Source organism: Aethalodelphis obliquidens, unplaced genomic scaffold, assembly GCF_003676395.1.
Source record: "Aethalodelphis obliquidens isolate GAN/ISIS:26980383/991018 unplaced genomic scaffold, ASM367639v1 scaffold63, whole genome shotgun sequence".
Classification (NCBI taxonomy): domain Eukaryota; kingdom Metazoa; phylum Chordata; class Mammalia; order Artiodactyla; family Delphinidae; genus Aethalodelphis; species Aethalodelphis obliquidens.
The window spans coordinates 4,970,906-4,993,496 of NW_020838007.1; the positions used below are offsets into that span (position 1 = coordinate 4,970,906).

Genomic DNA, 22,591 nt, shown 5'->3' on the forward strand with positions numbered 1-22,591 from the left:
GTTGGTGAGGACAGCTCTGGACAGGAGAGAGGGTGACCAGCCGGAGCCCCCATGACGCCACAGGCCTCCCGTCAAGAGACCACCGACTCCCCCTGCCTGACACCAGGGCCCCCACAGCAGTAGGACCTGTGGTCACTGCATCAGCTCGGCAAAGACACGGGTGCCACGTGGAAGGCAGGGGAGCGTTTCCAGATGCCGTCCCCCCAGACGGCAATCAGGGCGCCAGTGAAAAGTAACCACACCCGGGGGAGGGGTTCCCAAAGCCGGGGTGGCAGCACTGCTGCCGAAGTGCTGGGAGGCAGACGGTGCCTTAACTGAAACACACATGGAAGCTACAGGAAGCCCAGGCCAGGATGCATGGCCCCACCCCACCCCCCACAGCCCTGCGAAGCCAGCAAAGCACCAGGGGAGCCACCCGGTAGCCCACATGTGTGACCCCGGCCGGGGAGGCAGAGATGGGAAAGAAGGTGGCTTCCCAAAGGGCAGGTCCTCCCAGTGAAGGCTCATCGATTCCGACCCCACGACTTCAGTTCTTGTGATGTGTCTTTGTCACTTAGCGATGCCACCCAGTTCTGGAGCTGCCTATCCCAGGACCCTGTCTGCCACATCCCAGGGTGCCACTGGCCACCTCACACTTCACAGCATGCGATGCCCCAGCAGGAGTCCCACCTGCCTGAAAGCAGCACGTGCTGGGGTCTTGCCCAGGACCAGCAGCTTCCTGACAGGGTCTGGGCTCAAGACCCAGGGACCCCAGGGTACCAGCCAGGAGGAGCACGTCTGCACTGCCTGGAGACTACAGCTCACGACCCCCAAAGCCTGCTTCGAGGCCACGGCTGCCACTGCAGATTCCCACAAGGCAGCGTGCGTACCTCATTTCCCAAAGAAACCTGCTTTTTTGTTATCCCTTCTTTCTAGCACGGGTGCAATGGGGCCAGAAGATGTGTCATGATGGTGTGAGTTGCCTCTGGGTGAACATTAGTTCATCACAGAATTTTAAAATTTGCATTTGGAGAACTAAAAATACTTTTACTGTAAAGTGGTGTAATCCTGGTGCAATGAGGCAAGTTAAAGTAACTGCTGAGTAAGTCAACTTGTTTTTCCAGAAGCATCAGGGAAGTAGATGACCTCTACCGGTCCCCTAGAGAGGAAGAACAAACTTAGTCCTACCCAGAAGTTATCATATGACAGGCAGGAACCCCAGTGTTCTCAGGTTACTTGTGCTGTGTAACCGTTACAACTCGCTGAGACAGACAGTGTTATCAACGTTTGACAAGTGAGGGATCTGAGTTGAAGAGGTTCCACAAGCCAGCTTAAGGCTCGCTTCTCTCTCCTTCGAGTCCAGAGTCTGAAAGGACAAATCAAGTCAAAGCTCCGATCAAGCCATAAACTCACAGTCTTCAAATTCATAGTCCGGCAGTGACCTTGTTGGAACACAAAAGGTGCTTATGGGAGAAACTAGTATCGCTCCACGATACCCATGCTCCCCTTCACCATCAGAAAAAGAGCCCCGCCACCCCTGCTGGTCGAGGCGGTCAGGGGTCTTGGTTCTGGCCAACGGGGTGGAAGCAGAGGCAATGTGTTGACCCCGTAAACCATCAGAGCATCCTGAACCAGCCACCAGGACTGATCAAGAAGAAAGAGACGATTTCTCTCCTGCTTAAGTCACCAGACTTTCGGATCTCTTATTTCAGCAGCTCAGCCTGTATCCTCAATACAGCACATCGAAGAAACTTAAAAACCTGCATATCCCTCTAAACTGGCTATGAATTATCCTTAGAGCTTGTTGAACCTCATCACCTGTTTATTCCTCATTCATTTATAAGGTAAATTCATCCTGGCCCTGTGTCTGAATTCTCACAATTTCCGAATCCCAATTTATGAGATTTACCTGTAAAGTATGACAATATACCATTTCTTTAAACCCATATTCTTCCCAGAATATGTCCTTCTTTGGAAAATGCCACTCACCCATATTTAGCTATCGCAGGTGGTCTGTCCACCACCCAGTTTCCCAGTGGCCCGGGCTGGCAGGGCATCATTTGAACCAGGCGGTACTCTCTGCCCTGCTGGGTGGCTCTGGTCCTTCTCCAGCAGCTGCATCTACTTTCACACACATAAGGCCCAGCGGGGTTGCCACGGCAGCGAGCATCCTTTAAATGCTGGCTGGCAGGCCGGATGCCAGGACCAAGTCGTTGATAGTCCTGTCTTGTTGGTTAGCGTTAGAGCAGACAAAACTCTTTTTATGACCATTCAGCAACAACAGCCCTTAAAAGCAGCAGAAGGGGGTGGGGTATCTGCTGGAACCCTCTGACCTATTTAGAGACCCCCAGCTTGGATGCCTTATGCTATATATTTCAGCTGCACCACACATAACCACCCAACCGTCATTACCTGAGATTTTATGACAGGTATGGGTCAATTTGTTCTAGCCTGCGGTTTTCTGCCTTCTCAATGACCTATTACCAAGCTGAGATGGATCTGCTGTGACACCTGCTGTGTCCCGTGACCAGAATAATAAACACAACCAATTCACTTTGGTCACTCCATTTTTGGTGAAGAGCTGCAGTCGAGAACGACAGACATCTGCCCATTAGGAGCAGCACGTAATTAACAGCAGTGTTTACCCACCCGACACCGAGCAGTAGAGGGGCAACAGACTGTCAGCACGAGAGACCAGCATGACCCTCGCCATCCTGAATTATGGACGCTACACTCTACCTCCCACTCACCCTCAACTACAACCAAAATAAATACACTTACAGATTGAAATGACCTATGCTACGCATCCATTATTTTCTATGCTATATATTTTCATTATGTTACATGTATTAGGAAACTAGGTGTTTGTGTGATCACCTGCTACAGAGGCAGGACTGGGGCTAACCTTAGATTGAAACAGATGGCATTGCCAGCTCTGCGACGGAATTAAACTGGCATATGGAACCGCGCTTTTTATGGCGTTTGGAATTTTTATGTGCGTGACCTTGTCACAGGAGCGGAATCCATCATCTATGAAAAGTCATAAAACTGACAGTGTCACCTTGGCAAACCATTCAAAACCAATTAACCGACCTCCTGCTAGACACATAAATCCATTGATCCATCCTTACAATTGGCATATAAAACATGCATAAGTGCAGACAGGTAATACATTTTAATAGACATTTGAAAGAGTAAACTAGAGACAACACAGATTTTAAAACAAAAATAATGAGCCCTTGTCCCTCTTATCCAACATCTCAAAGCACTACTTTTTAGTCTTAGGGGAAAACTTGGAAGTTCACATAAAACAGTACTGTGCTTTTAATATACATTTGTGTATTCTAACACAAATTATACACCATTTTCAAGCAAATTTATCACCACTGTAATAGTCTGAAGGCTTTTTAGAAGCTGAAAGCATAACCCACTTAAGACTTCTGTTGCCTTTGGCGAATCTAATCATTAACATTTGCTGAATTGGGCTTTAGACACCTGATATCATGTTAACACCATCAGCAAATATTTGCCAAAAATTCCCAGGATGAATGCCACCATTTTGATGTTCTGAGTTTACAAATGAACGAATACAAATCCACACACATCGGGAAATTTCAGCTCTAACAATCAATAAATGAACAAGAGGGACCCCCCTCAGTCACAGAGAAGGCTCCCTCACCTCCAGCGTCACTGAGCGTCACCTGCTTGGAGGCCCCGGGCCAGCTCCGGTCCTCTGCAGTCCCGACAGGGGGACAGAGTAGTGACAGCGGTGGGCAGCAAGCTTCTAGAGCTTCAGTTCTAGGTTTAGGATCTAGAGTCCAGAAGCAAAATTAAAAGTTTCAATAATGACAGAGAAGATGCTATTTACTCTCTACATCAAGACGGTAAAGAATGGGAAAAAGGGCCCCTTTTCAAAAGAAGAAATAGATTTTGCTAGAATAAAATCACACACAACACTCCTGGCACACAGATGAGACAGCCTTGGCATCACCTGGGGAGTCCGTCCCTGCACGGTGACTCGGTCCCAGAGCCCAAGAACACAGAGCAGTCCCCACCCCAGGGAGCTTCCAGGGGCCAGAGCCGAGGACCGCCTCCCGGTGCCCCTTCTGTCACCCATAGCTGCGTCTTCCATCTCCCCTGCATTAGTCACTGAGGCCGGGTCTGCTGTGTGGCCTTCAGGCCCTGGGACCTGCACGTCGTCAGCTGGCTGGCCCCTCACCCCTCATCCTTACGCAGCCTGCACAGGCCCACAGAGCCGCTGGGAGTCAAGGCCAGGGAGGTGTCGTGCGCTCATGACCTTCGCTCGATAGGACCTAGTCGTCCACACCTGCAGTCTGCCGACCCGGCTCTGATGCCGACAACCTCACCACACCTGCGGCCCCGGCCAGGGCTCCACGCAGGGCATTCAAGCTAAAAGAGAGTTCCTGAAAAGATGTCGGCCTGGAAACAAAAAGGCACCATAAACACAGCAGAATAGTCGGAGCTGGGTTGAGGGCCGGAGGAGAATGAATTAACTCGAGCTAAAAAATGAGAGAGAGGATGTAGGCGGGCCTGGGCTGACGAGGCATTAGGTGAGGGTGTGTCCACTGAACCCTCAGCACCTAAGAGCACAACTGGGGGGTGGGGTGAGTCGTACCAATTAACCGGGGATTTTCAGGAAGCTGGAGAGCTGCGGTCGCCGCCGAAATCACACCAGGACATCAGGCGGGCCGGGGAGGTCTGCCAGGCACGGCTCCCCACAGCCGCCTGCAAGGTCACTGCCATCGCGGCTCCTGGGCAAGGGCCAGGGCGCAGGCCCCAGGCTGGTGGAACTAGGTCACCTGCCCGTGACCAAGCTGCCAAAGAGGTTCTTGGCCTTTTTCGCCTCTATTCAGAAGGCAGGATCTGCTTCCCTCTGAAAGTAATGCTACAAGGAATTTCCTAAAATAAAAGACAAGCATCGACCACATTCCCTGCATCTAATTCCATGGCTTATACAACTCAGACTGGACACTGCACCCAACTCCAGACAAAATTCAGTTTAGTTCAAGAGGAGAAGCAGCTCTTTCCTCAGGCACTTTTCAGGTGCTCTGAGAATCGTTCTCTCCCTACGTTTGATCTGAAACTAAGCCAAGCAAGTCTTCCATCCTGTGATATTTGAGAACGATGGGCAATTAACATTCCAGCTAAAGTGAGTTCCGTCACAGAGCTATGAGCCTGTTTCACACGCGTGAAATTTCACCAGTCACGTGCGTGGATTCACGTGTGAGGGTTCACGGGAGGGAAGGTGAGCCTGAAGACAGAGGAGAGGCTGGCGGCAGAGGGGCTGGGACACAGCGCCTGAGGGAACGCGGATTGGCCCCCCAGGGCAGGAGCAGAGGCTGTGAACTGGGAGGCAGGCAGCAGCCTGTCCACACCCCTCCTGGGTGACTCCTGGAAGTGATGACAGCCCAGGAAAATGGGAGGCTGGCGTTCGGGTTGGGACTCCATGAGGAAAGGAAGAATCAAAATTCTCCTAGAAAGAAGGCGAACCTGGGCCTCTGGATTCGCCCTCAATACTGAAGTGCATCCTCCTGGAAGCAGCCTCTGCCCCACCTGACTGGCAACAACAGTGCTGGACCCGCCGTGATGTGGGGTCAGCGCTTCCCTGACCGGAGCATATGCCCTACAGTCCAGCGCTACAGGCATCAGAAAGCATTAATTTGTCACGAAGAAGGACTCCAGCCCTGCTCACTATTTGGGGGAGATGAAGAGCCTAGGATCTAGGATCTTTTTTTTTTTTTTTTCGGTACGTGGGCCTCTCACTGCTGTGGCCTCTCCCGTTGCGGAGCATAGGCTCCAGACGCGCAGGCTCAGCGGCCATGGCTCATGGGCCCAGCCGCTCCGCGGCATGTGGGATCCTCCCGGACCGGGGCACGAACCCACGTCCCCTGCATCGGCAGGCGGACCCTCAACCACTGCGCCACCAGGGAAGCCCTAGGATCATTTTAAATGGACTGTGTTATACGTTAAGCTTGATGTATCCCTAACTTTTAGACTCACACTTCCCACTGACATAGCACTTTCTGGACTAACTCCAATGGAAGTAATCCCACTCACACTGAAGGGGAAAAATATAAAGATTCACAGCACGGAAAACACCCAAGTGCTGTAGATGGTGGAAACTGTAACTCACCACTCCACCTGCTTATTTTTCTATAACTGGTCCAAACACAGAAGCCATTGCACTTCAGAGCCAGGTACCACCCAGCTAAGCTCAGCTCACAGCATCACTCTTTCCCTTTAGCCACCCTCAAATTTTTCATTCATTAAAGCACCTTCCGGTAACCACTGAATGAATTCAATATATGCAGTGTTCCAGATTATCATTCTCGCTAAGGACATTGTCACAGACGAACGCAACTCTCAATACACTTGTACCTACAAAGTTCGTACACGTTAATAGTGGTTCCATGAGCAAACCAATGAACTAGATCCAAATTGCAGCCCTGAGTGTCCAAGGCCCCCTGAACCATTCAGTCCCCAAAAGTGACTCCTTCATGCTATTTCTAAACTTTCCTGAATCTGATGGATTCAGAAATCAGTGTATTTTTAATAGAACAATATAGAGTCCAGAAACAGATCCACATACACATTTTCATGAAATGAAAATCCACATTTTCATTTCATAAATGAAAATGAGATTTCATTTATGATAAAAATAACCTAACAGATCAGTAAATAATGAAGACTTAATCAATAAACAGTATTAAAACAACTACCTAGACATTTGGAGTGAAGAAAAAAACAAAAAACTTGAATCCCAGCCTGGCTCTTTGTACCAAAATAAATGCCACATGACCAAAAAAAATTTTTTTTAATTAAAAAAAATTTTAAGACACTATGAAAGTACAAGAGCAAAATTAAAATATAGGTAAAAAATTTTATAATACTAGAATGTGGAACAACTTTCTAAGCAAGACATAGACAACAAAACCATAAAGGAAAAGACTGATATATTTGACTAAATAAAGATTTTAAAATATTGATATGATTTTTTTAATTCAGTAAAAAGGTAAACTAGAAAGTAACAAACTGAAGAAAAGTTTGTACAATACAGATGACAAAGGATTTGGTTTCCTTTTTTTTTTTTTTTTTTTTTTTTGATAGGTAAGAAGTGGATTTCTTTAGAGAGAAACACACTCCACAGACAGAGTGTGGGCCATCTCAGAATGTGAGAGAGGCCAGGATTTGGTTTCTTAATATACAAAGAGTTCTCACAAATCAATAAGAAAAACAACCCAATAAAAATTAGGTAAATGATGTGAATGTGTAGGTAACAAAAAAAACAGTAAGTCAATAAACATATGAAAAGATGATCACTGTCATTCATAATTAATGAAATCAAATTAGAACAGATTATCATTTTTAATCTATAATATTAGCGAAGATAAAAAGTTCTGGTGATATTCAGTGTTGGTAAAGTGGCAGGAAATCATATCCTAAACACTGAATAGGAATATTCTGGTTTTTGATCTGGGCATTTACATAGGTTTGTTCAATTTGTAAAAATCCAGTATGCACTATATTAAGATTTGTGCACTTTTTTGCACTAATATTATACTTCAGTATAAAAATGTAAAGAAAGTGCTTCCCTGGTGGCGCAGCGGTTGAGAGTCCGCCTGCCGATGCAGGGGACACGGGTTCGTGCCCCAGTCCGGGAGATCCCACATGCCGCGGAGTGGCTGGGCCCGTGAGCCATGGCTGCTTAGCCTGCGCATCCGGAGCCTGTGCTCCACAATGGGAGAGGCCACAACAGTGAGAGGCCCGCGTACCGCCAAAAAAAAAAAAATGTAAAGAGGGACTTCCCTAGTCGTCCAGTGGGTAAGACTCCACACTCCCTATGCAGGGGGCCCAGGTTTGATCCCTGGTCTGGGAACTAGATCCCACATGCATGCTGCAACTGAAAAGATACCACATGCCACAATTAAAGATACTGAATGCCACAACTAAGACCGGTGCAGCCAAAATTTAAAAAAAAAAAAAATTTTTTTTAAACGTTAAAAGAATTTTTTTTAATGTAAAGAATATGTTACATCACCATGAGATATCAACTTATACCTGTTAGAACGGCCATCACCAAGAAGACAACAGGTTCTGGTGAGAATGCAGTGCAAAGGGAACGCTTGTGCACTGTGGCAGGAATGTAAATTGGTCCAACGCTATGGAAAGTAATATTGAGGTTCCTCAAAACATTAAAAATAGAGCTACCATATGATCTACCAATTCCATTTCTGGGTTTATACCCAAAGGAAATGAAAACAGGATTTCAACGAGATATCTGCATTCCCTTGTTAACCACAATATTATTCACAATAGCCCAGATATGGAAACAAGCCAAACGCTCATCAGCGAATGACTGGATGAAAAAGATGTGGTACATCCACACAACAGAGTATTATTCAGCCATGAGAAAGGAAGACATCCTCCCATCTGTGACAACATGGATGGACCTTGAGCACATGATGCTACATGAGGTAAGTCAGACAGAGAAAGACAAGTACTGGGTGATACCACTTATATGTCAAATCTAAAAAAGTTAAACCTGTAAAAAACAGACAGTAAAATGGTGGCGACCAGGGGATTGGGGGTCGGGGGGATAAGATTGCTATTGTTCAGGGCACAAACTCGTAACAAGGAGTACATAAGCCATAGAGATCTAAGGCACAGTATAATGAATACAAAAATTGTACTAGAATTATGCAATGCGACAAATATTTATACGACTACACTGGCAATCGTGTTACAACACATAAGTGTATCAAAGTGACATGCCTACACCTTATACCATCAAATTTATAAAAAAAAAATTTAAAGAGTAGGTTAGAAATTTGTTCAAATTCATTAAAGGAATGAAATTCTGAAGTGTAACACAGCAAGTCAAAAGCTATTACTTACCACCTATGCTTGGCCAGATCCCTTAGCTAAGCAGAGTAAAGAAAACTTCTCAACTGGAGATTCTCTTGTGGAAAGAACCTACTTAAACTCTCTTAAGCCTTGAGATTCTCAGGGTGTAAAATGGTTTGGGGAAGAAGAGGTAAGAGCATATTCCCATGACACACCAGGCAGGGTTAGAGGGGATGTCTGTGCAAACTGCCAGCATCTTACAAAGGAGGGAACTGGACCCAGGCAGTTATGTGATTTGCCAGGGGAATCGAGCTAGGAAGTGCCAAAGCCAGAGTAAACACCCACGTCTGCCGGCCCAAAGGTGACCCACCACGCACTGTGCTCCGCTGGCAAGAGGCCCGTCCAGCCGCGCTGACAGTTCAACTGCAGCCTTAGAAACTCCTAACACCCGCAGGCCCGCCATTCAGCAGGTGGGCCGTCATGATGGACCACAGTTTGCAACCTGACATTTCCTGAACCCAGTTACAGCGCTTAACACGGATCCCCTGAGGGAGCGAAGGAAAAAAGGCCTGGAAATCAGGGCTTCCTGCACATGAGCTGGAAAATGGGCAACAGATAAAGCCAAGCTCAAGGCCACTCCGCACACACAGCCCTGGGACCTGCCAAGGCTCCTCTCACACCACAAACCAGAGACAGGGGCCCCCACACAGGGCGGTCCGAGGACTCAACGCGACAACTTACGGACCCCACGCTGCCCCTGCAAGGTGCTAAGCAAACAGAGGGGACGTCTGTGTCACTGTCACCGTGCATGGTGGTGTCCTGGATGCGTCCCAGCCTCCCAGCTGATACAGCACTTTGCCTCTTCACAGCTAATACAGGCCCCTCCATCACACCTCCCCAAGCCTGGCCAGGACCCTGCCTTTTTCTTCCAGGGAAGTACTTCAAACCTGGTTCAAATTGCTGAACTATTTTTTAAATAATGAGAAGGAAAAATAAACTGTTACTTTAAGCACTAAGTTTGGGGTGGCTTGTCACAAGGCAGTGGAAAACTGAAACAGCATGGTGTCCGGTATGTAAGTTACTCTCAGTAGGTGTCAGCTGTCTTGATTACAGGGATACTCATAAACTAGAGTGATTTCAAGACATCCCTCTTCATAAAAGGCATTCTGAAGCACTTTCCTGATTGAGAAAGAACAGAATAAGGTTTTGCTTCAATTCCTTCTCAACGGTTACTGCTGTCACTGTTGCTGTGATTAGGGCTGGGGGCAACTACAAATTATTACAGTGCTGGTGAGTTTATAGTTACTGTTTTTCTTTTACCCATGGAAATTTTTAATAAGAAAGAAGTCAAGGACATAAGGAGAAGACCCCAGCAGAGCATCTGTAACTACATGGCTCACAAGCAAGAATAAGGGTGTGTACATGGTTAGCTGTGACACAATAACTATGATTACCAAAACGGAAGCACAGGGCTGCTGGGAGCGAAATGTGCAATGATGCAATTCCCACCAACATGTTCAAATCAGTATGTTGCTGCAACATATCCAAATCAGTAAATTACATCAATTATAACTTTAGCAAAAACTTCAAAAATATTTCTATTCTTATTGAAAAAAAATATTCTACTAGTTGTCTTACTAAGATTAGCCTAACCTGAGGTGGAGGTCTAGAAAGAATACAACTCATCTTTTTACTTTATTTATTGTTTTTAAATTTTACAACTCATCTTTTTACACAGACGTCTTTCTTTACAAAACATTCTCAGGGCCATGCTTCTCAGGCCCTGTTAAGGTTCTAAAAGCTCTTTTAAAGAGAAAAGCAACCCCACGGACCCAACACAGATATTACTTGTGTAAATATACTGTATACAAATAGTAAAAGTACCCACAAACTGTTTTTGTTATTCTAGAGCTATAAAATAAAGACAAATGCATTAATTAAATACAAATTAAATTATCAGACCAGTGCCATTCAAATGAACATTAACCTAATACGACGGATGGTGTTGCTACCTGAAGAACAACAGTTCAGGGCTGTGGTCAGTCCCAAGGTCAGAGTGCTCTGTCACCCTGTGCCCGGGATGGGTTACTTCCCTTGCATTCCACACAACATCTGTCAGCAAAGTTTGTCAGTTCTTCCTTCCAAACAGCCCGATCGGGACCCTGCTCGCGACCAAGGTCACAGCCTGCCACAGGCTCCCCTGCATGCATCCTCCAGTGGTCTACCCTCCATGTGGCCGCTAGGCTGACCACCATGATGGACGAGCCAGATCACTGTCCCTGCACAAAAACCTTCCATGGCCCCCGCTGGATTCCCAGGAGACGCCACAGTTCCCACACCGGCCCGCGAGACCCCAATTAACAGGCCCCCAACCCCACTTCTGCCCTCTTCCCACTGGTCACTGTTCCAGCCACACTGGCCAGCCTGCGGCTCCCACCCCAGCGTGGGGTTCCCTCTGCCAGGAGGGCCCAGCCGGCTCAAGAATATGGTCTCTGTGTTTACTTAAAGGCTGTCTTGGCGAGGACTTTCTCAAGCCCCTACTTGGAGCTGCACTGTCCAAGTGCAGGGGAGGGTGCAGCTCCACGTAGGGGATGGGACCACCTGGCCCATCCTGGCTTTCTCTGCAGGGCGCCTGTCACCATCTGTCACATCAGGGGCCCAGAGCTCTCAATCACAGTCACTCCTAGGATGTAGGTTCCGTGAGGTCAGGGACAGTGGGTCCACTCCGCTGCCTGCTGTGCCCAACCCTGGAGCAGGTCCATCAATACCTGAGGCACCTGCTCCGGAACCGCTCGGTCATCACGTGGCCCCAACGCGATATCTGTGCTGACTGCCTGGGTTCTCCTCTCCTTGGCCAGTTTTAACGGACATTAAAGTTGCTATAGTTTTGTTACAGGAGGATCACCTGGAAGATCCAGATGTAATTTTATTTACCTTTCAAAGAGCAGCATAGAAATGAACAAGCACAGACAACCTGCAGATCCCACAGGACAGATCGGCAGGCCCACGCCTCTCCCAGACCCATTTGGAGAAACCCTAGATCAGGGACAGGTGGGGAAGCCAAACGGGGGGCCACTGACCACGCCCGGAATGCCCCTGCCCACCCCACCGCCCCTGCCATGGCGATGGAACAGGAGCCTGAATAACAACCCAAATTTACTTTCTTTTTCTTTTTTTTTAACTGAAGTATAGTTGATTTTACAATGTTGCGTCCAAATTACCTTCCAATTTTATATCGGTGTACCCGTTATTTCCAGCAACAACCAAACGATCTCTACCCAGCAAACATCTCCCCGGGTCCTGCAGTAAATTTTTACAGGTTTTAAGTTAATTACACTAGTAATGCAGGCTCACTAAATAAACCAACGCACAGAACCAAACGAGAAAGAATAAGTTATTTGTGAGCACGAATCAGGCCCAGGCGCACCCGCATAACCACTTGGACGTGCATTCGAGTCCTTTCGGAACCTTTTCCTGTCTCTGCTCGGTGTAAACAAGGCCACTCTCGGTCCCTCCTCTGCACCCAGCCTCATCCTCAGACACCTACAGCCTCCCCTCCACCAGCCATGCCCAAACTCCACCCCCTTACCTGGCCATTGAGCATCATGTGACATCCCAGGGGTCTCCTAGTGCTGTTACTTCACCTCCCGCTTCCCACCCTATCAGCCCAAGGGCCCTGCTGGGCTGGAAACCCAAGGACAGACCCCACACCCCCGCGGGAAGTCATTACACCTGCCCACATGGCAGTCATGCACACACCTGGTAAGGGTCTCTCTTCATCCCCACAGCACACGACCCATTAGTGAAATCCTAATTTACTTTACACAGACGCCTTTTTGTTGTTTTATTTTACACTAAAACAAGAAGATTCATGAAATGCCTTCGTTACTCCCCACAGGGTAAGTCTGGCCAGGTTTCTGGGCTACACTGGCAGCAGGAGGAAAGGTCAAGCACTGGGGCTCAGCACACTCCCCACTCAGTGGGGAAGGGAGGGATGGAAAGCAGAGCCAGAAACATTTTCCTCTAACAGCCAAGCCCTGGGTGTCTCTTTAAAGGACAGACTGATGATTCACTGACTAGAAGGGGAGAGAAAAAGGAAACAAAACAATGGAAGAATGTGGAGCTGAAAGAACAGAGACAGCAGGAAAACTCTGGAGCAGGACGGTGGGCTGGATGTTGACCATAAAATAAAGGAGCCCGCTGGACATAAAACAAAAGACAGAGGAAGAAAAACCATGAGGAGGTGAGCTGCGAGGTGCAGGAGGGCAGGCAGGATGCTGTCTTCACAGCTGCAGGATTTCCAACTCACCCGAGGAAACAGGACATCAGCAAGTTGGCACGGTTACGTGTCATTATAAAGAAACAAGGTTAAAGGCGCCATCCTGTATCCCTAGCCTTTGCCATCTCAAACCCAAATCGACGTCCATCATTTTACTCCTTAATCCTTTCCCCCACCTCATCATTAGGTTCAAAATCTAATTAAGATGGGCACGGATAATGAAAAAAAATAGCTTTTCAGAAGTTTGTTATTAAAAGCTTAGAAAATATCTTACCTCCCCAAATGAAAGATGTCTTTTAAGTATTGATGCTATGAGATTTTTTTTTTTTAAAAAAGACTTTCTTAATTAAGCTTGCTACAAATGTAAATGCCCTGGCCAATCGTTTGATAAAGGGAGGGAGGGAGGGAGGGAGGCTTTGCTCTTTTCCCCTGCCAGCAGAGGGCAAGCTTTATGTGATACCGCGCGTGTGCGCGCATGTGTCTGTGTGTGCTTGTCATTCTCTGTGTGTGTCTGTGTGTTTGTCATTCTCTGTGTGTGTCTGTGCGTGTCTGTGTCTGTGTGTGTCTGTGTATCTGTGTCTGTGTGTGTGTCTGTGTGTGTGCATGTGTGCGTGTCTGTGTGTGTGTGCGTGTCTGTGTGCGTGCGTGTCTGTGCGTGTCTGTGTGTCTGTGCGTGTCTGTGTCTGTGTGTGTGTGTCTGTGTGCGTGTCTGTGTGTGTGTGTCTGTGTGTGTGTGCTTGTCATTCTCCTTTATGTGATACCCCGTGTGTGTCTGTGTGTGTGTCTGTGTGTCTGTGCGTGTGTGTCTGTGTGTGTGTCTGTGTGTGTGCGTGTGCGTGTGTGTGTCTGTGCTTGGCATTCTCCCTCTCTCTCTCTCTCACACAGACTTCTTTCCCCTTCCCTTGTCTTCTCCAACCCACCCACCCCCGCATAACCTCTCCTTCCCTCCATCCCTTTTCTCTCCTCCAGGGCAGGCTGGGGTAGAGGCACTTTTTAGGAAGATGCATTTTATCTGCAGGTCCTAGTTAGAACAGTGATTCCACGAGGGCAGAAAGGAAGTAATTCTGAAGAATTCAGGTATCTGTTTCTTCCAGAAAAACGCATACTGTTGATACAAAGGCATCCAGCTTCCCAGCGTCTTGCTCAAAGAAGAGAAAATAGGAGGGAAGTGACCTCCCCTAGGTTCCGCTTCTCTCCAGGGCCCAGTTTTCCGATAACCCGGGTCATCTGGGCACCTCTAGGGAAACTGAGAGTAGCCCAGGCTAAATAGTGAGCGAGCAGAAGCACAGTCCTCACCTCCAGAGAATTCAGAGCAGGGCTGGGGCATGAGGAGCAAGGAAATAATCAGAAAAAGACTCGAGACAGAAGGTTCCACAAGGAGAAGCTGGCTCCGGGACCCCAACGTTAAATCCCACTTTTCTTTTCTTTATTTCTGCTGACAGACTCCTCAGGACATCTGCAACTCTCAGCAGCTTTAGCAATTAGGTGGGGAAAATAAATCATGTGGTCTGTCAGGAAGTGGTCAGTGCTCTGTGGAAAGTCAGGACCCAGAGCCCAGGAAGGGTCGCGGGAGCCCCGGGGGTGGGAGGTGGACGAGCAGATGGGTAGGTGGGTGAGCTCAGCCTCTCACTCACCCCGAGCTGATTTCGGTTGTGCACCTTCAGTCCCCGCTAAAGCGTCTGACCCACATGATCAAGGCCCTTGGTTTTGTTCAGACACACCACTGCCTGTTGCTCATAAAAGCCAGGAGTATTTTTTTGAAGGAGTGCCATAGAGGTAAATGAGAAAGAGTTACTTCCATATGAGCACAGAAAAAGATACAACCATTCAACATCACCTAGGTTGTCTTCCCACCACTTAACCCAGAAGAAGCAACGAAGAAGCAAACAGACAAATCGAGATGCTAGAACTTTCTACAACTGTCCGGATTCTTCAAAAACGCAAATGTCGTGGTGGGAAAAAAAAAAGAGAGGAACGGTTTTAGATGAGAGATGTTAAGAAGCAGCTGTGAGAAGCAAATGTAACACGTGATCCCTGACTGCATCCTGGATGTGAACTACATGACTGACACTATTGCTGTGTTCAACGTCAGAGGTGAGATGATGATGTTACAGTTGTGTGGGGGGAGAATGTCCTTGTCCCTAAAAGATACACACTGAAGACTGTAGGGGTGATGTGTCATAATGTCTGCAACTCACTTGCAGATGGTTCAGGGGGAAAAGCCAATATTTTTTGTGTACTAGAGAGAGGAAAGCAAGAGTGACAAAAAGTCATCCCTTCTGACTCCAGGTGAGAAGGCTATAGACATTCGTTCTACTGCTCTTTCAACTGCTTTGTAAGTTTGATGTTTTTCAAAATAAAACAGGAAAGGGGAGTTAAAATAAAAGACCCCCTGCTAGAGGCCGTGGGGCCAGCAGGAGAGCCGTCAGCCTGGGAGTGGGAGGCGGTGCTCATCACCTCCCCACATCCTCCCACCACCTCAGCCTTCCAGAAAATAGAGTGAGATCCAGAGCCTGCTCTCCCAGTCCTGGGGTCCATGCCCACCTTTCCTTCCCTGTCCAAGCCCTACGTGTCCTTTGAAGCCCTGTGCAAATCCTTCCCACGCCAGAAGACCTTCCAGATGGCTCAGTTCCCAGCCCCCCACTGCACTTAACATAACCTGCATGTCTCCCGTGGCGCCACGTGACACCTCCAGCATCCTTCTCGTCACCACGGCCACGGATGCTAGCTCCTGTCTTATCTGCCCAACCAGGAGCCTCTCCACCACAAGCGGGACTAGAACCCAGCCTCCCGACTTCCCACCTCCAGTACAGCTGACACAGCACCTTATCCACCGCAGGTACTCAAGACAGATCTTGAGCAAAACCTTTTTGTCCCTCACCTGTCCTCACACCTGATAAGATGGACGACAGTCAATATTTATTGTCATCCTACTCTGTTCATTCTATTGGGCGTGGCTCCGTGGTGAGTGCTGTCGCAGGGATACTGGTGATGTCATTTAGTTCACGTGTCATTGTGTCCATGTCGTGGGAAAAGCAGAGTGCCTTGAAGACAGGGATCGTGGCTGTCCTGTCCACCTGCAGCCGCCCAAGCTCCCGGCATGAAAGAAGTGCTCGATAATCAGTGAACGACTGAGTGAAGGAAAGTCTATTCCAATTTCCAACACATATGACAAATTAAAAAAACTAAGACAAATGAAAGTGTAATATGTACAGACACGGAAGCACCAAAATTAGTCTAACCTGTTGGACAAAACTGAATTTGAAGACCTGTTCTAATGCGTGACCTCAAAATCTTTTCATGTCCTGGCACCTTAAAATGTAAAGTTTTCTGTTTTCCAACAGCCAGAGCCTTGGAGCAGATCTCGGGGATACAACACACTCATTGAAACAGGGACACTGGGCGGCGGTAGAGGTGGGCAGCACGCCTGAGAGCTACAGACAAGGGCTGGGGAGGGACCAGAGAAGTTTGAAAATGCTCCACAGATGACTGATGCACACGCTGGGCTCAGGGTGAGATGCGGCCATACTGACCCTGAGCAGAAGAGGAACGACGGCCTGGTGGAGCCCAGCAGCCCGGCTCGGGGGCTCCGTGTCACTACGCGCTGGGCCCTGCTGGGAGACGTCCCACTCTATCATGAATATTTATTCTCATCCCAGAGTCACCAACGCTAAACCACACTTTCCACAGGGGTTCAGTTTAATAGAGGAATCAGGTAAGAAACGAATTACTGTAAGTTCCTAGCCTCTCTGCATCCCCCCACTCCCCTCCCCACTTCCCCCGCAAAAAGAAATGCTAGTTTCTGGAAAAGAAAAAAAAAAAGGGTATGTGTGGTTTTTTAAAATTTTATTTATTTATTTTTGGCTGCGTTGGGTCTTCGTTGCTGCCCACGGGCTTTCTCTAGTTGCAGCGAGCAGGGGCTACTCTTCATTGCGGTGCGTGGGCTTCTCATTGCGGTGGCTTCTCTTGTTGCAGGGCACGGGCTCCAGGCTCACGGGCTCAGTAGTTGTGGCTCGCGGGCTCTAGAGCGCAGGCTCAACAGTTGTGGCGCATGGGCTTAGTTGCTCCGCGGCATGTGGGATATTCCCAGACCACGGCTTGAACCTGTGTCCCCTGCATTGGCAGGCGGATTCTTAACCACTGCGCCACCAGGGAAGCCCCTCAAAAATGAGTATGTTAACAGAATCTCAGGCTTGGACAGCAATGCTGATGGCTGCCTGGGCTGCGCTTCCCCATCCTATGCATTGTTCCTTCCACAAGGACCCCACGATTCACGTAACCTTATGGAACACTTTCGGTAAGGAGCGCTCACCCTCATTCAGCCGGCTGTGCCGGCGTCCACAGCTCAGGCCGATCTGCTGGCTGTGAGCAGCCTCATGGGTGTTCGGGGGTCCCACAGCCCTTTCTCGTGAAGGTCCGGACAGGCTAGAAGTCCCCACTGCCCACATGTCACAGCACATCCCAGGGACTGGATTGCTCTGTGATGAAGCACTAAGCAGATTCTAACAGAGGCCAGAGGAGAGGCCTCACCAAGGCCCTGACGGTGGCCTCTTAACCATGCCACTCAGCTGTGGAGGAAGTGGCAGAGATCTCTAAACTGTCGTCAAGACAACCGAAGTCCAAATATAAATCTCTCAGCGATTCCATTCGGAAGCAGTTTTTAAGTGTACACACCCAGAGGAAATAATGAAAGACAAGAAATATCCTTTCCTCCTTCTCTCCCTCCCCCTCTCCCCCTCCTCTCCCCGCCCCCCCCCCCCCCCTCCTTCCCCTCCTCTCCCTCCTCTCACTTTCTGCCACGTGGTGATGTGTTTTAAAAATGCATACTGGGAAGCTTTCCACCTTTGGGGTTGGAACAGCTGCTGCCTCAATATTGGTTTTGTTAGTTTTTGTTTTTTTTTTAACATACTTTGCTGTTTTTAATGGAGTTGTTTTTAAGCTACATGTTTCATAATACTAGCTGAGATTCACAAAGCAGGATGATTGGCACTTTATTGGCAAGAATGAGACTCATGTGTCCGAAGAGTCCAACTCAGACCCCCGTCAACACCCTCCTGCCCGGCTCACTTCCACGACAGCCCGGCTTATCCCAGGAAAGGGCACTCACGAAGGCTTGGGAGAAACACGACGAAGTCTACCCGTGAAAGCAGCAAGGTCAAAAATCTCTAACAGGTAGGCTAAATAAACCCTGCGCTAGCACAAAGCATGCAGGGAATGTTCCACAGATGGCTGTGGTTCCATCCGAGAGCACTCACCAAAAGAAGTAAGATCAGACACGTCTAACATCAGGGTTCTGAAAGGCACAGGTACATGCCACCTGGCCCACTCCACTGCCACCTTCTGCATATGACCCTCCGGTGGGGAACCTCCAGCCCCTCGAGGCGCATGAGGCTTCAGCTGAGAGGGAGGAAAGCCTGCACCGCCCGTGCCAAACACAACCGTGTGCCTTAAATGGGAAGCACGTCCCCAAGTAATCACTGAGGAACAGGGACCATCACCAGGCACAAAAGGACCAGCCCCTCAGCCTCTCCAGTGAGCGAGCAGGGCTGCAGCTAAGTGGTCCTCATTCCCATCACCTTTTCACCAGGGCCCAACAGACAGTGACGCCCACAGTGGGCACGGCTGCTAGGGCCTGGGTCAGACTGAGATTTCAGGGAGGTGGGGCGATGGCTAAAAACAGGAAGCTGAGGGCTGGCTGCATGCAAGACTTCATCCAGAAAAGACAGGCCTCCCACACATAGAACAAAGGAGCCGGGACGCCTCTTAAAATTTTGAGAGGACGCTGGGTTTGGCACTGATTCCCTCTTCCAGCCGCGGATCCACAGGCTTCTCTCCCAAATCAAGAGAGCAGACCCAGCAGTTAGAACGGCTGTAGCCTCACCCAAGTGCTGTCTCACCCAGAGCATCACCCTGTTTGGAGGAGCCGCTGAGAACATACCCTGTCACACACATCTTGCCCAGGACAGGACCAGCCAAACGGGGGGAACTTAAGACACATTACTCAGTGTGATAAAAAGATCACTGGCCCTTTCAAAGATTTCAAATAAGATGTCTTCCGACCTAAGCAAGACTAAAACCTAGAGCCACTCTCAAAAAAAGAAGGCCACGGATATGGTGTGATGGGATTGGAGCTTCAAGGTCTCCATCTGCTCAGAAACATCTTCTTGCTCTGCTTTGGGACCGTTCTTCCCTTCCAAGCCCAACCTCCTACCAACTGAGCCACTGCAAAGGACCAGCAAACAAGGAGAGGCACTGTCTCCAGGAAATCACTGAATGAGTGTGTTCCATTCTTAGAGATGAGACGAAAAGAAGTATAGGGAGTTCCTCCAGCTTTCTCATCTCCCAGGCTTGGAATCACAGGGTAGCAGGAAATGGTACCATGTATCTTAGGCGATCATCTGCTATAGTCCTCTGCCTTAAAAGGGAAGATGCTATTATGTCCATTTCACAGACGATACAACTAAGGTACTCGTCCAAAACACCACAGCCAATGAATGGGAGAGAATGAGAAACCAGGCTTGCTGCCTCCGGGTACAGGGCTCTTTCTACCTGATCAGTTCCTTATAGAAGGAAACAGGCTCACCCCTAAGTAGCAAAATTGCAAATAATTCATGCGGTGGGACAGGCAAGTCACTTCCGACTTCATTTATTCCCGAAGCCAATCCTGACACACACAACACACGTCAAAGCTGCCTCTGAGTCCTTGGGATCCGACGTTCCTTCTGAGTCTTTGAAGGGCCTCCTTGAGGCTGAAATGATTCCTCACAAGGAAAGCATACGATTCCTGGAATTTATGTCTGGCTTATGTTAGAGAGCCTGGCAGATGGTGCAACCTACCCCTGCAACACCGATAAAGGTCAACAAAGGAAGGCCAGAACAGCATCCCATCCAAATCCAGGCCATGGCAGAGCAGGAAGAGGGAGGGTCACAGGGAAGGGGGGGGCCTTTGCCTGATACCCTGGAATTCGAGGCCAACCGAAGACCTAGTGTAAATGGGGGTTCCAGCAAAGGACAGTGAGGGGAGACAGCCAAGAGCATCGTTCTGCCCCAGGTTCCAGAAGAGCCTAGAGGGAGCCCAGACAGCCCCTTGGTCTGCGACAACCCAGTCCTAACCTAGAACCATTTCTTCTTTATCTACTTCTGCACATCCGTCTTGACAGACCAGTTAGTCCAACCTTTGCTGCTTTTTTCAGAAATGGTTTTCTTGGGCGACCAGATCGGCAGAACACTAGGCATTCCTACCAAAAGCTGCTGAAAACAGGGCTTCAAACCAGCTCTTCCCAAAGAAGTAATTCTGGAATTTGATATGCGCACCCAAGAGGAGGAGACCCTTAACACCATCTGAATCCCCTGGGCGGTCCCCAGGGGCCTGTCCAGTGCCATCTGACAGGTCCGCACCACTTGGGTGTTTGTGTCTGTCTTTGTTTCTGGCTTCTTCCAAGTTTCTTCGGGCTCAGAAGGACCCACTTCGGGAGGGGAAGTGGGGACAGGGGAGGACTCTCTCATCTTGCCTTTATCCGCGGCACTAAAAGTTTCCTAGGCGCGGTTTTCTACCATCCGTTGTTCTCTCTTCACCTTCCCGCCGGGTCATCCCCTCGCGCATTTTCTCACCCTGAGCTGGGCTTTCTTTTTAAACAAGTAAATAAACCAGTTGGCCCAGGGAGGCAAAAAGAGTCGGCGCCTTGGCTGAGTAACTTAAAGTTTCCGCCGGAAGGAAATTATTAAAGGCGAAGGAGAAAGCCCTCAGAGGTGAGGGCCGCGGCTCCTGTCCCCGCGGAGGGGTCCCGGGCGCCCGGCCCGGCCCGAGCAACTCCGGGGACGCGGGCCGGCGGCGGACGGACGACGAGTCGAGAAAGCTCCCGTTCAGGTTCGGGCCCGGAACCAGCAGGGCCTGACGGGGAGGGGGCCCGGGGGAGCGGGAGAGGGGGTGCAGGGGACACGGGGGGAGCACGGACGGGGGGTGGGCAGGGGAAGTTGGGGACGAGGGAGGCGCGCCGACCAGGGGCGCGCGGACCCGGGTCCCCGGCGAATGGCGGCGCAGGACTTACCCCGAGGAGACAGACTTTGAGCTCCCGGATGGCCATCATGAGCTCGGGGCCGGGCCGGACAGGAGCTCAGCATCCTCCGGAGCCGCGCCGCGCCGCGCCCCGCCAGCTGGCGTCCTCCGGTCCCCGCCTTCCCCTCGCTCAGCCCGCGGGCGGATCCGCAGCCGCTGCTATTTCTGGGCCGCCGGCCGCGCCGCGGAGGGTCACGTGGCCGCCGCCGGCTCCTCCCGGGGCTGCGGGGAAACCTCGGCGGCCCGGCTTCTGGGAACGCCCCCGACGGCGTCAGCCACCCGGCCCCCAGCCCCCGGGCCTGCGGCGTCCTGGCACAGGGCCTCTTCCCACCCGCCGGCCGGCGGCCTCGGACCCGTCTCTGCAGAGTCCCCTCCCCCTCGCCCGCACCCGACCCAGGGGCTGCCGGCTGCAAGGCGCCCGGGGTGGAGAGAGGACCCGTCCCGCCTGGGGTGGGGGGGTTGGGGGGGGTTGGGGAGGGAACCGGGCCCACGGCTGGAGACTGCATCCCCCTCCGGAAAGTGGGTGATGCCAGCCCAGGCCATCTGCGGGGAGCATTTCCATGTCATAAATGGCACTTGACAGAGGCTGGGCGAACGGGCAGGAGGGTCTGAGGGTGCAGCCCACCCTCTCCCGCAGTTCCTAATATCATGGGGAGGGGGGCTTCAGTTTACCCCCACGTAGTTTGTCACTCTCAGCAGCCCTGAGCTCATTTTTCTGTATGTAATCGAAATTGGTTCTAGAAGCTACGGTCTATTCCTCCCTCCAAAACAAGGGTGTCCGTGTCTGAAAAGGGAAGCGCTTTCTAGAGAGGAAGCTGCCATGCTCAGCACAGAAACGCTGCCACTTGCCGGGGCAGACACCCAGCCCTCAGAACGACGCTACAAACAGGGACCTTCTGCATCCTTCCTTGACCGGGAAACCAAGAAGCTCTGGCTTGATACAGTGGAGGCAGGCTTGAGGAACTGCCCTCCCCTCTCCACCGTGGCCCACGTACCTCACCCACTCAGGCCACCTGTGTTGCTGCCATAGAAATGTCCGCCTTTCCGACATAGGTACCTCAGTTATTCATGCCATTTCAGATCAGAAAGAACTTTTTTCTTTAAACTTCATCCCCTAACCCAAACTCTCAGGCCTCTGTCCTGAGTTGCCAATTTTGATCGATGACATTTGTGGCCCCCAATGGACCACCCACCTTGACTATCTGGCTTTGTTCCTACTGAGGCCATGTTGAAGCTACCCAGCACCCAAGTAGTGCATACAATAGGGACTTCTGAATCAAGACCTCCAGAGAGAGAGAGAGAGAGTCTGGAGTCAAAATAGCCCTCCCCCCCCCCAGAAAAAAAACTCTTTGACAGTTGGCCACGAATTCCCCAGGGCAGTGGAGGCTTCCACTGGCTTGGGCAGGCTGTGG

At 50.0% G+C, this 22,591-nt stretch overlaps 1 protein-coding gene and 1 long non-coding RNA gene across 3 annotated transcripts in view; one reads left to right on the plus strand and one right to left on the minus strand.

Annotated features, from left to right (window-relative positions):
- The window catches only part of RAB31 (RAB31, member RAS oncogene family), a 113,228-nt gene extending 91,266 nt beyond the window's left edge, over window positions 1-21,962 (minus strand). The window contains exons 1-2 of one of the 2 annotated variants that reach the window (XM_027088848.1): window positions 21,172-21,962; window positions 10,403-11,749 (exon numbers count right to left, since the gene is read on the minus strand). In XM_027088848.1, coding sequence (XP_026944649.1) covers window positions 11,724-11,749; window positions 21,172-21,685 — 540 coding nt within the window. In that variant the 5' untranslated portion in view covers window positions 21,686-21,962 and the 3' untranslated portion in view covers window positions 10,403-11,723. Of the gene's footprint in view, window positions 1-10,402; window positions 11,750-21,171 lie in introns of those variants that run through there. The other variant, XM_027088846.1, reaches the window with a different exon arrangement.
- LOC113610571 (uncharacterized) lies at window positions 874-2,769 on the plus strand. The gene is made up of 2 exons (XR_003429129.1): window positions 874-1,823; window positions 2,430-2,769. It is a non-coding gene; the product is annotated as an uncharacterized LOC113610571 (long non-coding RNA).
- Window positions 21,963-22,591: the final 629 nt, after the last annotated feature.